Below are 15,736 nucleotides of genomic sequence, written 5' to 3' on the forward strand. Positions count from 1 at the left end.
AGCATTAGAGAACAATGTTGCTTTTCTATTGGTGGCTTCCAGCTCCTGTGCAGTAGATGTTGGCCCAACTGATAAAAATCAGTATGTCTTCATTAATATTACACTGGCTTTCACAACTGTCCTGCCCTGTCCTCTCTTCTTACTGCTATATAATCAGTAATGGCCTGTGTTTCAGGAACATTTCTTTTTTATATGAGAGTTGGCTTGAGTCAAATGGTTTCAGTGACATATATTCTATCAATCACATCATTGTTTCTTAGACTAAAGGAAGGAATAAGTTCTTAACTGTCAGACTTCTCAATACCTGATATTTACATATTCATATTTTTCCAAACTATTGAATTCATATTCAAAGGAAAAGATACTTTGAACATTTAAAGAAATTTGATTGCTTTAGAAGAGCCTTTCCATTCTTGATTAACTTATATATTAATATAGAACAGTTAATAAGAATGTAATGTTTAGTATAGTATGGTTAATAAGAATGTAGTCTTACCTGCAGCATTTAAAATGTGAGAAAAGTAATTTTTTCCTTGGTTATTAGTACTTTGTATTTGGTGGAACATATCTAAAACTTCCAGAGTATTAAAAATACTTGTCAAGCCTGTATACACACGTATGGGCATATATGCATGTATGTAAACAAATAAGCTGCACAGAAGTTTGTAAACAGATAGACGATTGGCTGTAGGTAGCAGGGTGTACTTATTGAAGTTGATTACAAAGCATCTGTTAGGCATCAGCAGGGAAACAGGCTGGGATTTGAAGAGAAAGTAAGATATCACACAAAAGAAACATTTCATACTGCTTTGATCCATTTGTACTACAGTCTAGCTTTCTTAAAATGATGGGTGAGTGAAGGCCTTAGAATTTAGATGATTCTTAGAAAAATAATAGATGCTCACTGCTTTCCTTTCACTGCTTCTTGTTCACAACACATTTCTTACAGCAGTGCAACTCAGTGAGATACATTGGTATAGTCTGTGATGATAATGTCATCAAACGGATATTGTTGTAGTGACATCAGTTCTGACATCTGAATACAGGATGTTAATGATTTGCATGATATCAGTTGTTTTACTTCTTTGGATTCTTAACTATTTGTTAAGTGACAATGTGAACTAATGGCAAATTTACCAAGTGTGATTCCTCAGCAGTGCAAATGATTGCCCATTTCTCTCTAGCTGTTGATATGCCATGGTCAAGTTACTTCCTTGGAATTGTGCTGTATCTCTTGTTGATGACAGCGACAAGGAAAACGGGGGTTTTTTTCTGATCATGCACAAAAGTATTTTAAAGATCTGAGAAATGGAAATGTTTCAGTACCACTTCATAGACGGATAAAAATTATAAATTCAGCCACTTACTATCACTGTTCTGCAGGAAGTGCATAAAAAAACCAGTGAATGCTTATGTGCATGCGTGCTTAAAACCAATTACGGTTCAAGAAAATTTGCATACTTTAAAGGACTTAATTTGAATCACTGGAACTATACCAGCTTTCCAAGAGAGAAAATACTGCTAGCTTTTACAGGAATTTTTCTGTGATTACTAAGAAAATAAATTTGGTTTGGGTGAAAGGAAAATATTTTTTAAAGCTTTGGGAGAAAAGTCAGGTAAGTTACATATTCTGAAGCTTCATTTCATGTATAATCAAACAGGGTTTAGGCTGATATGATTGAAAAGGCCAATGAAAAGTGTAGTGCTTAAGAAAAGCTGCTCAGCAGAACACTTAATAGATTTTTCCTGGTCTAGTATTTTTCAGAGTTAATTATAATCACCAAGATAAAGGGACTATCTGACATATTAAATTGGCTAGAAATAATTTTTTCTGTTGGTAGCACCTCAGCCACCTTTTTGAAAGACCTTACACTGTGGTAGTGGTAGTAATGAACATTTCTGGTTCTTTCTGCTAGTTTTGGTCACAGGAGGCCTTAAGTACACATACTGCAAACACTCAAGAACTACAGCAACAAATAATGGTATGCAACTGAAAGCTAACAAGCAGTTTGTCTCTAGCAAAGGAAGGGTGAAAAGTAAAGAAACTAATTGAGGGAGGAGGACCCCAGAAAACAAATAGCATTGAGGTCACTAGAAAGTGGATACACCCATATTATCACATAAACAGAATATAGTGTGAGATAGAAGCTTAGTAGCTTTTGCAATATACCAGTGCTAAGAGACACAAACAGCAACCCAAGGAACTTAACTGTTGATTATAGGAAGATACCCATCAGCTTCTCATGAGGCTTTAAATCTCCTTCAGAGTGAGTGCATCTGAATTAGAGTTGGTTGGAAATGGTGAAAGCTGACAAATAGTGGTTTGGTCTAAAGCAACATAGAAAGTTCTGGAGCACAAATTCTTACAAATAGATATTCCTGAACTACCATGCACTCTTACCTCATGGCAGCACATAAAGACTCAAGGAAGTGTTTTTCCATGCTAATAAGCAGTTGTTTAGCTGCCAGGTCCCTATAAGATGAAAAGGACAAAATGCCAAGGCCTTTATTTTGTTGTTACTCAGTTCAGCTGACAATCATAGAATCATTTAGGTTGGAAAAGACCTTCAAGATCATCGAGTCCAACCATTAACCTTGCCCACTAAACCATGTCCTGAAGTATCCTGTCCACTCGCTTTTTTAATATCTCCAGGGATGGTGACTCAACCACTTCCCTGGGCAGCCTGTTCCAATGTTTGACAACCCTCTCAGTAAAAAAATTTTTCCTAATATCTAACCTAAATCTCCCTTGCCTCAACTTGAGGCCATTTCCTCTTGTCCTATCTCCAGCCACCTGACAGAAGAGACCAACACCCACCTCACTACAACCTCCTTTCAGGTAGCTGCAGAGAGCGATAAGGTCTCCCCTGACCCTCTTTTTCTCCAGACTAAGCAGCCCCAGTTCCCTCAGCTGCTCCTCATAAGACTTGTGCTCCAGGCCCCTCACCAACTTGGTTGCCCTTCTCTGGACACGTTCCAGCAACTCAATGTCTTTCCTGTAGCGAAGGGCCCAAAACTGAACACAGGACTCGAGCTGCGGCCTCACCAGTTGCTGAGTACAGGGGAACAATCACCTCCCTGCTCCTGCTGGCCACAGTATATCTGACACAGGCCAGGACGCCGCTGGTCTTCTTGGCCACCTGGGCACACTGCCGGCTCATATCCAGATGGCTGTCAACCAGCACGCCCAGGCCTTTCTCTGCCGTGCAGCTTTCCAGCCACTCTTCCCCAAGCCTGTAGCACTGCATGGGGTTGCCATGACCAAAGTGCGGGACCCGGCACTTAGCCTTGTTGAACTTCATACGATTGGCCTCAGCCCATTGATCCAGCCTGTCCAGATCCCTCTGTAGAGCCTCCCTATCCTCAAGCAGATCGACCCTGCCTCCCAGCTCGGTGTCGTCTGCAAACTTGCTGAGGGTGCACTCAATCCCCTCATCCAATGAAGCAACCTCAGTCAGACATGTTCATCCCATCCTTCTGACATGCTCAGACTGAGAAAGAGTAAGCCAGGAATAGTATCTGCAAAATCAATCCTAGCTTACCCCAAGATCTGCCATGAAGTTTACAAGGGAGAGCGGTAGGAGGCAATATCCTGCCTTTAACCATACAGACATTTTTAATTATTCCTGTACAGTAAATCTGCTTGCAACTCATACTCACAGCACTTGCTTTTGCTTAACACAGCCACCCTAGAAGGCCCCAGTAGTAAACATCAGCATCATCTGATTGTGTTTTCATGCCAAACTGTTGACAACTGGATAAAAGCAAGCAAGACCTAAGTTATAAAATAGAATTGAGCTCCAAGACCAGAGACAAGTTCCCTGAGGTAGGATTTCCTTTAGGAACTTTATCACTTACAGGTTTACATGTAATTAATTGCATCCCCTTTTTTATTTCAGCACAATTAGTAATATAGATTGTCTCCTTTACATCAGCAACATCCAAATGTTCTCCATAGTGTGACCTATGCTAGAGATTCATTTGTTTTCTCAGTCTTTCCTGCCCATTTCCTCAAAGGCCAAATGATGCTACAGCCTCTTAAGAAGCTTGCTGAAGCAGAGAGGCATTGCAAATTTGTTTAAGCTAAACATCAGTTTGGCCCATAGTGGTATTTCACCATTTCTGTTGCTGTCTGAAGGGAGGAAGCAAGCTGCCAGCAGACCTTTCCTAGGGGATGCTGTTGTTACAGGTGGGACATATCTGAAGTGGAAGCACTAGCTCTTCCCAAAGACCCCAGTGGAAAAGCATCTAAGATAAACAGTACCTGCTCAGATAATCTGTCTGGTTTTATGTTTTCTAGAGCTTGAAAGCATATGGGAGCAGGTAACATCTGGTCTACCACAATACCAATCCTAGTTGGCTAGGGCATCCAGTTCTTAACATGTTCTTTGTCAGTTGCTGGTCTTAATAGCTGTAGGGACTGTGGGTGAAGACTTGTCTCATATTAATACAAAGTTGTGCACAATGGGGCTTTTAGATATATTAATGTAATTGAGATAATTAACAACAATAGTACAGTAGTGAGCAGATCTGTTGTAACAATGCTCTTGCCTCCCTCCCACACAGTAGCGGGGCGTGCATGCAGACTGTGGCCGCAGGCAGAGGCGGGGGTGGTGGTGCTGAGTATGCTAAGCTGTGTGTTCCTGTCCTCATCCTGCTTTAGTGTTGCCTCCTTTCTTGAACATTTAAATTGTTTGTTGAATGCTTAACTTTAAGAACAAATTCAGTGCCATTGGAGCTGATAGCTCTTTTACAATTTTTTGTCTGCTTCCATAAGGTCAGGATTTCACCCAATGGGACTATTTTTAAGCTTTATTTTGTTCAGGCCCAGTAACCATTTTAAGATTTCATTTACACATTTTGCCACTTGAACCTATTTCTGCAAGTTGATGAACACCCAGCAAATGAGTTTTTCTTTGGGCATTTGAAAAAAAAGGGGGAACCAAATGTTGCTATATGCTCAAGGAAAGAAACTTTGAATGAGCAACTAAATGTGGTTTCCCTGGGAAGCTGAATTTTTTAGTTGCATTCAGTCAGCCAGGCAATGAAAATATTTCATTTCACCTAAGCATCAAATGTTACCTGCCCAAAGTTACATTGCATTAGTTTAATATCAAATTGCCTGTTAGAGTTATGAATAATGGTCAGAGGAAACTGATTTGTCTACAAAGAACTTGCAAACTGAAAAAGAAGCAAATTCAAGTTATCTATGAGAAGTATTTTGATTAAACACTTTAAGTGACAATGTGTAACATTTTAAGTGTTGCTTTTAATAACTAAAAATTTAGGGAAAATACTGCAAAAATATCATGTGAAAGCAAACAGAGAAGCTGGTAAAACCTGTTAACCCTTTTACTTTTGCTGGAAAACTGAAAACATTTTTGAAGGTATTTTTAACATAAAAATATGTACTACTTTTCTTTAGTGTGACGATATCTTTCAGCAGTGGTTGTTTTGCACAAGTGTACAGCTGTGCATACAATAAAACATCAGCATCTTGACCCTAATCCTGTCTTGCAGCCAGCGGAGATTTTTGGCAGCTTCCTGCTCTGCTTGTCTGTGTCTTATTGGAGGATCAGTTATTTCCTGTTTTGGCACCCAGAACACAATACATTGAATAGGTCACATGCCTTACAAAAAGCCTGACATACACACAGATTAAAGTAGGCAACTGCTTATAAATCATGCAGTTTATTAAGGAGATTGAATTCATAGATACTTAAAAAAACCCACAAGCTCAAGTTAATCAGAGATACAGTGCTTATAGTTATAGGCCTTCTTTCACCATGTAAATTGACATCAATGAGGAATAAAATGCAAAAATTAAAGAGAAGTAGTTAAAAAATATCTACAAATCAAGATCTTCAACTAAACGTGTCATTTCCTCTTTTTCCCTAGCTCTCCAATGAGTCTTCCAAGTAATGTAGATTTACTCTTATGCATGTGGATACTTATTAAATCTTCAAATGAGTCTTTCTTCTTCAGAACTGATGACCTCTGAATATGAGAAAATATCCCTGAAAAGTGACATGAAAATGCATATAAGTAATCAATTTCCAAACAACAAAGAGCAGCTGAATACTTAGTTTCCCACATCCATGTTTCCTTTGTCTTTAGCTGCTGCTGGTCCCCATTTTATCAGCATTACCCCCAAACCTCTTGTTTTGGCAATAGCCTATCCCTCCGTTTAGCAAGGTGCCTTTCAGTGGCAAGTTACTTTTTCCCCAGCGTGGACCTTTTCCTTCAGTCTTCCTATAAAATTCTTCCACTTGTAATTAGCAAAGTCAAAACACTTGAGTCTGCTCACAGTCTTACTGACTCACTGTCTTCTCATCAACCTCCCTGCACAGGGGATGAGATCGCTCACACTGTTTAGTAGCGCATTTGTTATTTCCTTGAGGAACTATGGGGCATTTTCTTTGCAATGACCTCCAAAAGCCAGCAGATTTGCCTTATTTCTTTTAGACACATTTATCTTCTGAAAAAGTAACTGGTTAACACAGTATCTGTTCATTTACCAGACCTCAAATTCATAACACAGCAGCCTTTGCCCCACTACTTTCCCTGACACCCTGCAGCCCAGCAGATTTGGGACAGCAAGTTGTGTCTGTCTTGGGCCAGGTGCAAGGGCTGATCCAAGCCCAATTACCTGCACCTGTGAGGGAGGTATGCAGAGCTGTGGCCACTCTGAGTGGTGAGGTAGTAGGGGGGCTGCTGGGTGCAGAGAAAAGAGGTAGAGAGGGTTTTGTATTTGTGTTCTTCAAAGGTTTATACTGATGATGCGCTATGCGGCTTCTTGAGGAGGGTCTTTTTGTACAGCTGCTCTTCAAGAAGGTTTGCTGTGAGTACAAAAGCTGTTTTCCTTGTGGTTCTGAAGTCTTATTTTGGCTCATTAAGAGTTGTTACAACTATAACATATCTAGCTCCAGCATTATATTGGAAATGTTTTTATGAAACCTGCTTTTTTGTAGTGTTTGGATTTTGTTAGGGGAAAGGGATGAGTTACTGAAGATACCTTGGCCAGGTAACTGTAAAAGACTGTCCATACTTGCTGCGGTTTAAAGGTGACTAACACTTCGCTGCAGGATATCTAGGGAAGTTGAAATGCTTCTGGGTTAACTGGGATCTTAGCTGGATGGAGGTAGTTTGTCAGATAACTCGTATATGGCTGTCCTGATTTTGTTGTGTTTTTCATGGATTGTGTAGAGTTTGAAGAGTATCTTCAGACTTTTAAGTAACCTTGATTTGGAGCCTGGCAGGACTAGAGTGGTTCAGCAAACAGTGCTTGCACCCATAAGTCTGGACCTGGGCTACTTCTACCACTGTCTTGATGGATGCTCAGACTTGTTTCCCAGGAAGGCCAAGTATGAGGAACTGTGGAAGTGCTTCTTAGATGTGACGAAGCAGTTCTGTTTAGTACTACTGAGATGCTTTTACTAAGGACTTCAGTAGTCTTTTTGGCTTGGAGGGCTTTTCTGTTTTCTTCTTGGAAATGCTGAGTTCCTGATGGTCAATTTTCACAATGACCTCAGGGGATTTGTCCTTTAGTTCTGAAATCTGACACTAGAATAATAACACTGTAACATCAGCATTTCTGTGCCAAGTCCAGATCTCTGCCTTGCTTTTCTAATTCAATGATATGTTTAAGAAACTACAGTGAATGTGGCTTACAGATTGATCCTGTTTGCAATTAAAAAAAACCACAACCAAATTGGAATTGTGAATATTTAAGAGAAATAAGATTTAAAACTTCAGTATGGAGCAATAAAGACGTTATCAGCTGTTGCAAAAGTAACAGTATAAAGCAAAAAAATCTTGCTTTATCGTTTGACTTCTAGAACAAGCCTACTGAAAGTTATTCATACCCACCCATGTAGACATGAAGTACACAAGGTCATTCAAATGCCATTAGTGCTGCTCTTTGGGCTAGGAAAACAGGCTTGTACATCTCTCTACACATAAGAAGTGGTAATTCTATTCCTCATGACTTGCTAGGATGCGATTCCTATCTGCAATTATTAACAATTGATTTCTGCTTTCACTGACGAAACAAGGCAGTAGGGTCTCAAGGGTTACAAAGATTAAAACAGCTGGCTTTGTTAAGAGACTGGGATACTTGGATGAGAGGTTAGATAGCTCCTCCAAAAAAAATAAAATTTAGGCTGTCACTGCTATAAGCTGCCTGCTACTGACTGATGTTTATCAATTGTACAGACAAACCAGATTAACTGATTACAATTCACAAAACAAAGAGGTAAAAATAAGGGGAGGAATCTTTGTTTGTTTTAAAGTGTGAATACTTAGTAGTGCTTAAAATCTCTCTGTATAGGAGTAAATAAAGGTCAGTATTAATCATAAAACCCATAATTTGATTCTGCCAAATACATCAGACTGTTACTATTAATCTTGACTGGAACAAAAGCTCTTTGTCTGGGAAAATCACAGTGTGATATAGACATGAAGAGCCAGATGTAAACAAAAGGCTAAGGGGGAATTTAGTGATATTCAAAACTGCAATTCTGAAAACAAAAATTCATCTGGTGCTTTACCCTAGTGGGCATCTCAGTTTTTGACATTACTGCCTCATGTGTCCAGAGTTGCATTCTGTTTGCACCCAAAAGTGCATCAGTCTGGTCAGGACTGAGCAACTTGTTGTCTTTTGAGATGTCTAATGCCACTTGGGAACCAGAAGGGGGTTCTGTGCTGCCTGCCATCAGTGTAGCTCAACACAGTAAAGATCTTCTCAGAGTTATGTGATAGCTCAGATTCTTTGCAGAGCAGGATAGAACCCACTCCTTGCTTTTAAAATGCAGATAGCGGTTGTTTGGCTCAGTTTAGAAACTGGCCGTTTGCGTGTGAGGAGGTCTTCAGTCTGAGGGGATTGATTCAAGCACAACTCCTATCTCCTAGCTTAATGGCTAGGATAGTCTCCGTAGGTAATGGGGGCAAGGACATCTCAATCCTTCCCATCTCAAACCCTGTCTTTCGATACACAAAACATTTTAAGGTTTGTGGGCAAGATCTGAACTGTCCAGTGGTGTAGCGTCCCTGGAGTGGAAGAATCCTGAGTTCAAGTCTCTTTTTTAGAGACACTCTAATGGGTAACTGCCCAGAGAGGTTCTTCATGATTCCATGGACATTTTCCCAAAACATCTTGATGAATAAGACAGGAAATGGAGATAAGGGTCTGAATCCATTCAAGTGGAAAGGCAGTTCTGCTGTCTCCCTGTGGGCCTGATGCACTATGCTGTTGGTGATGGCAGCAGCACTTCTATCCCTCCATCAAATTATAGCACCTGCCAATTTCTGAAAGTGGACATTCTCAAGGGAAGGCTGTATCTGTTGGTAGCAGGATTGGAACTAAAGCCTTGGAAGAGACTGAGATTTAGGAAAGGATATGCTGTATCTTCCTGCTGGGAATGGGGAGGCTAAGTGACATGCTACCTTTTGCAGATTGTGCTGCGAGGTGCCAGCTCTTGCCTTACCACTTATGGAGACACTTACTTTAAGCCTGGGGATTCTGCTCTGTGGCTGGGAACCTGGAGATTAGGAATTGCAGCATTTGGTGTCATAGGTAGTGTTCTTCCTCCTGAAGCTGTAGCTGTGTCTGAAAGCCTGCAGGCATCTGAATCCTAGGTCCATTTCCGTTGTGTGTTGGGCAAAGTTACCAGTGTGGAAATAGGAAATATCTAGTGATTGACTACTAGATGGCAAGTAAACATATCCTTACTCTTCTGCTGAAAGACTGCTGCTCTCCCCAGCAGCACCAGTGCAACGCACTCCTGGGATGACGCACCACTTGGAATGAGGAATGCAGAACTAGCCTGTCTGTGGCACAATACTGGTAAAAATGCTGGTGTAGAAGAATTATCTTTGTATGTTCAGTTGCTGAGCTGCCTTTGTTTGATTCCTCCTATGTTTCATTTTCTGCTGCCCCTCATCCCCCACCAAACTGAAACTTAAAAGCTGTTGTTAGAGTTCAGATTACTTGGAGGTCAAATTTTTACTGAGATCACTTTGAACATAAGCACAGCTCTGTACTGGATTGGGAGGAGTTGGGGGCAGTTGTGCAGCACCGTCCTCTGTTTTTGTACTATTACCACATAACACAATAAGCCTGTATCTCTTTTCTTTCCTACTAGACTCTAGTTATTGCCCATGAGACGTATTAAAGGAGTAGTAACCTTGTTTTTTCCCCGTGAACTGAGACTGTAGAGTAGCGATCTTCTGTTCAGCTTCTGCTAGCTGCCTTCTCCCTAGGCCGTGGGTTCTGGAGAGCACACAGTCCACATAGATATCCCAGAAGAGTTGAGCCAGGTCCCAGAACAGAGCCCCATGTTTCAAGTTCTCTGATGATTTCAGGAAGATCATGAAGTCCCAAAAGCCACTGACGGAGTCAGAAATGCGCGGCTTCCTCATCTCCAGTAAGACAGCCGAGGAGGATTCCCAACACTGGGGGTCTGCTCGCCCAAGAGCTAGCGGATCAATTTGGCTAGAGCAGAGGAAAGGTGTCATGCAAAATGCTCCCATGATTAGCAGAGTGCAGGTGAGCCTCATGTTGCAGTGGATTATTCTTCTGCTCCCAAGGTCCATTGTGTCACTGAAATGTAACAAAACCAAAAGAAGCTGAAAAACTTCTCAGGAGCAAAGCCTTGGTACCTTACATGATATAGAAGGCACTTCAGATGTTGATAGTTTTTTTCTCTGCTCTTTAAGGACCTATGTATCCTTTTTTGCATGTATGAATATAAATACCAGTGGAGTTGTATTAACTCTGTGCAGCAGAAGTGTTTGTTAAAAATTTGTTCATCATCCTCAAATCCATGTGATGAACTTTCTTATCTGGAAATTCTTCATCTTGAAAGTCTTTGGCCTTTCTTGATTTACAGATCCCTAACCTTTTTCAGTAAAAATCCATTCCTTCTTACAGAGAATTTAAGCCTTTAGGCAGTCTTGCTTTCCTCAAAATTTTATGAGCCCTTTAAAATAGTCTGCAGACTCACAGGCATCTGTGGACAGCAGGTGGAAAAGTGTTTGTTGAAAGTGTGTTCTAATGAATTAATGGTAGGTTGCAAAATTATCCATTAAACAGGAGTGTTTTACCTGCTTTAGCATTCTGAATTTTAATGCAGAGCAGCTCTGAAAAGAGGGTATAGCAAAGCCACAGCACAGCAGCTGTATTGTACAGCATGTATACATGCAGATAGAATCATAGAATAGTTTGGGTTAGAAGGGACCTTTAAAGGTTGTCTAGTCCAACCCCCTGCAGTAAGCAGGGACATCTTCAACTAGATCAGGCTGCTCAGAACCCCATCTAACCTGACCTTGGATGTTTCCAGGGATGGGGCATTTACTGCCTCTCTGGGTAACATATTCCAGTGTCTCACCACCCTCATTGTAAAAAATTTCTTCCTTGTATCTAGCCCAAATCTACCCTTTTTTAGTTTAAAACCATTACCCCGGTCTTATTGCAATAGGCCCTGCTAAAATGTCTGTCCCCATCTTATAAATCCCCTTTAAATGTTGAAAGGCCACAACAAGGTCTTCCTGGAGCCTTCCCTTCTCCAGGCTGAACAACTCCAACTCTCTCAGCCTTTCCTCATAGGAGAGGTGTTCATCCCTCTGACGATCTTTGTGGCCCTCCTCTGGACCCACTCCAACAGGTCCATGTCTTTCCTGTACTGAGATAGATAGATATAAAAAGTACAGACGCTTACTGCAGATCGCTGTAACAATTGTCTGTTACCTTAAAATTGTGAAACTTGATTAAGTAGCAGCTATAGTGGGAGAAATCCCAAGAATTATAACCTTTTGAGGATAGAAAGGCCCAGCTGTCTCCATCAGATTTCATTTCTAGTACGTGCTTCTATTGTGCATGTTCTAACATGCTTCTAGTATTTCTAATATTACATTTCTGATACACAGGTTTGGGTGTTGGTTTTGGTGTAGCTCATGGCATATGGAGAACCTCTCATTTGTGGAAATTGGCAACACATGAGATCAGCTTTTAGGACAAACAATTCTGTTTAATATGTGTCCTGATCTGTTGAGTATTCATGCTTTTATGTTTTGGGTTTGATTGTTGGAGGATTTTGGCTGGGGAGAAGCTACCTCTCTTCATGAGCTTAATGATCAGCTGGCTTTTTGTGTAGAAAGCCTCTTCCATGAGTGATCAAGAGTACAAGCAAAGTTTCTCTGCTATGTGAAGAAAAATGTCAAAGGCAGGATAAGTGTGTGCAGATGGATTGTGTGTGAAAGGTAGCCCAGCCACAGCAAGTGTGCACGGCTAGGGAAGAGTAGGCTGCTTTGTGGAACATATTTCACTGTAGAGCTAAAGGACTCTTCAGAGATCTCAGTCCTGACAGTGATATTCTTACCTAGCCCCCTATTTGGCTACCTAGTCAGATTCTGGGAACATTTCTGACATATTCACACTTCACTCTCCAACTGCTTACAGTCACTTTTTAATCTGAGTTGGGATCTCATGAGGAGAATTGGCTTGACAGCCTTGGATCTGAACCTTGCATTTAATGAATAGAAGAGGTACAGCATACTCTTCCCACACTGCCCTGCCTAGTGTAATGTCACTTATGACAGTAATGGTAGTAATGGAGTTGTCCTCATACTGCTCCCAAGATCTCCAGAAGCATCATTCTTCTGTACCCTACTGCACAAGGTAGGTTTTGATTGCTTTCTCAGAAGCAAAACCAAAGGCATTCTGTGAGTCACTACTCCATTCTTACTTGTTTGTGCATCAGAGCCTTTCCACTGGGCAGCAGACACCTGTGCCTATATGCTATGCAATATACACGTATCTATCTGTTTACCGAGGCTTTTTCAAGGGACATAATTAACTTTGTTTATCAAGCTTCTAGTTTTCAAAACAACTTGGCAGTCTCAGATATGACCATGGGGAGGAAAAAAACTCACCACCACCACCACCAGATAGTTCAAACACAGGAGTAATACTAAAATTGGCTTCTAAGGATGGTTCTGTCACTTGGACAGGTGCTATCTGGTCTGCACTGGTTAACAACTGAACTGGTTGCTTTGCTTTCTCTGGTCTCGTCCGTCCATGCGTCGTCCCCCCCTCCCCCCCCCCCAGCCCCTTTGGAAACTTTCTAAGTTACAAAACTGGGTAAAAGACAAGGACAAGGGTTCTGGACTTGTCAGAAGTGTGAGCAAAGGGACTGCCCTGGGCAGGGAGCTGTCAGGGCATGAATATGAGGGTGGGTGCCGTTTAAGGTGTGGTGTGAGGGCCACTAGCCAGGACCACTAGTCCTTATGGTCTGGTCAAACTCTGGCAGCATTTTGCTGTTAGTCTTCTGCAAGGTTCAGGATTATTTTTTATTTTATTTTATTTTTTTAGATGTCTGAGAGCCGAGGGGATGCTCAGGAAATGTTAGTTTTCATTAATCCCTTACCTGTGCTTGTGAATGCTTTCATGCAATTCCCCTCCTCGCCCTCCAATCTTTAGGTCTTTCTGTCCCTAAATTGAAGTTTGTGTGTGTATGCTATTTACGCCTTCTGGCTCTGCCTACTTCACCCCCGTCCCCGTCCCTCCTCTTCCTCGCAGTTTAACACCCCCCCACACCCCCACCCCCATTCCACTCCCCGTCATGAATAGTGCCTTACAGTAATAATAATCAAAAAGTTAATTAGCTCATTCGTTATCATCATTTTACTCAGCCGGAGCTATCGGTTATGACTAGTCCCTCCATCCCAGACCTTAACGATGCCGAGGCCGGTCCCACGGAGCAGGGGAGGGAGGGTGCCCGCCTCGGCGGCGAGCGGTGTTTGCGAAGCGCCTGCCGAGCGGAGCCGCCGGGGGCAGCTCCGCGCGTTCCGCCCGCCCTCACCCCGGGGAGCCGGGCGCCGCCGCCGCTCTGCCGCGGGCGCCCGCCCGACCCCGCTCCCGTCCCGTCCCGTCCGCTCCGCTCCGCTGCGGCGGCCCCGGCCCCGCCGCCGCCCGCAGCCCTTACCTCGGCGCTCCGGCGTGCAGGGCGGGCAGGGCAGGGCTCTCCGCGCCCGCCGCCGCCGCCGCGCTCCTTAAGAAGCCGGAGCGGGCAGCCCCGCTTAGTTTCTACGTCAGGGCTCGGGGAGAAGCCCCCACCCCCGGGGCCCCGGCCGCCGCTCCCGGGCAGCCGGCGCTCCCGCCTTCCCTTCGCCGAGCTGCCCCTGCTGCGAGCGTGCTCCGCTCCTCTGCCCCGCCGGTCCCCCTCTCCCTACGGACCCCCGGCCCTCCTGGGGGCCAGGCTGGCAGCGGCGTTGCCTCCAGCCGAGGGGAAGCTGTGCGCTGGGGGGGGTGGAAGAGTAACGACCCGGGCACTTGGCAGAGCTGCAGCCCTCCCCTTGCCCGCTCCCCTAGCAGTGCTGCATCGGGGGGGGCTAAGGGCAGAAAGCGAGCCCCCCGCCCTCCAACCTTGGGGCTCAAGTTGTCCGCACCTGGCTCAGCCCCCAGGCATCTTGCTTGCTGTGCTTGGCTGCTGGAAGTCCGTCCCTCCACCCCAGAGCAGGAGTCTGTGTGGCACAACTAGAGCTCTTTGCTGGCTCAGGCTCAGCCCATACAGCAGCAGGTCCAGCTTTCCTGGGAATTGAGGCAGAGACCCAGAGAAGAGCAGAGTCCCACAAGAAAGCCAGTAAAGGCAGCAGCTGCAGCAGTGGGGCTGAGCCACTCATTGCAGCTCGGCTCACACGACTTTATCTAAAGGAGAGCTACCTTGGCGGGCTGCACACCCTGCATAAGGAGGGTACCCTGGCTATATTTTCCCTCGGGTGGGGGAATAATATGTTTTGTTATTGTTGCATTTTCTCTCGGTGAGGTTCTCAGCTGCAGCCCCTCTCCACTACCGCTTCCTTGGAACAGCTGCAAAACCACTGTACGCATTAGGGAAATAGGCCAAGCTAGTAGGGAAGCGGAGGGAAGCCATTGGTGAAAGGGCCATCTCCTGGTACACTGCCGTGTGGAGAGGAAAGCCTGAGCTCAACTCCGCAAGTGACAACTCTGCCCGAGTTCACTGTGTCTGCTGTAGCCACCCCCTCGCATGCATAGAACGTGCAACTTGAAGAGCTGGTGCTCCAGAAATAAGCTACTAACCAGTGTCGGGCATAACTTTTTTAACACTAGCTATTTTAACTATTTTAACACTACTAACTAAGCAATAGGGAGGGTAAGACCATTCTTTTTTCATAACTCTGTAGTCTATAGGCCAAATCATGTAGCACTCTGTGGACTGTCTGAAGCCAGCCCATAACAACTGGGCAGTAGCCCATTTTATTTCAAGGTTTTCACTGGCAAGTCCCTTTCTGTCTTTGCACTCTGAACCATGATCCTTTCTCCATGAAGAAACTGTGCTTCAGTAGCACCAGACTTATCTTTGTTGAAGTCAGTGGGGCCACATGGGTTTATACTAGCTGGAAAGTTGGCTTGAAACACTGATTTTTCTGCTAGTCATCTATATCCCTGTAATTTACGTCTTTCTGTGCATCCAGTCCATGTAAATGGAAGCATGTTCCTTTCCTAACCTGTGATCTTACGATGCATCTGTGATGATAAACACTTGTTCTTTTCTCCTGATTTATTTCCTCTTCTCAATGAGTAATCCATGTGAAAGTGTATTTTGCGTAAGTAATGTTACTTTTTAACAAAAGTGAAAGGAATTTGGGGGGGGTGAGAGAACATCTAGCTAGAACCAACGTAGATAACTACATTGTAGGACTTCGGCAAATTTGCCAA

At 43.4% G+C, this 15,736-nt stretch overlaps 1 protein-coding gene across 1 annotated transcript; it reads right to left on the minus strand.

Annotated features, from left to right (window-relative positions):
• Positions 1–5,877: 5,877 nt before the first annotated feature.
• Positions 5,878–10,593, minus strand: FAM237A (family with sequence similarity 237 member A). Its single transcript, XM_049807932.1, has 2 exons — positions 10,185–10,593; positions 5,878–6,017 (listed from the first exon to the last, which is right to left on the minus strand). Exons 1-2 carry the CDS (start codon positions 10,591–10,593, stop codon positions 5,878–5,880), a joined length of 549 nt encoding a protein of 182 aa, XP_049663889.1.
• Between the last annotated feature and the right edge of the window lie 5,143 nt (positions 10,594–15,736).

Source organism: Accipiter gentilis, chromosome 1, assembly GCF_929443795.1.
Source record: "Accipiter gentilis chromosome 1, bAccGen1.1, whole genome shotgun sequence".
In the NCBI taxonomy this organism is placed as follows: domain Eukaryota; kingdom Metazoa; phylum Chordata; class Aves; order Accipitriformes; family Accipitridae; genus Astur; species Astur gentilis.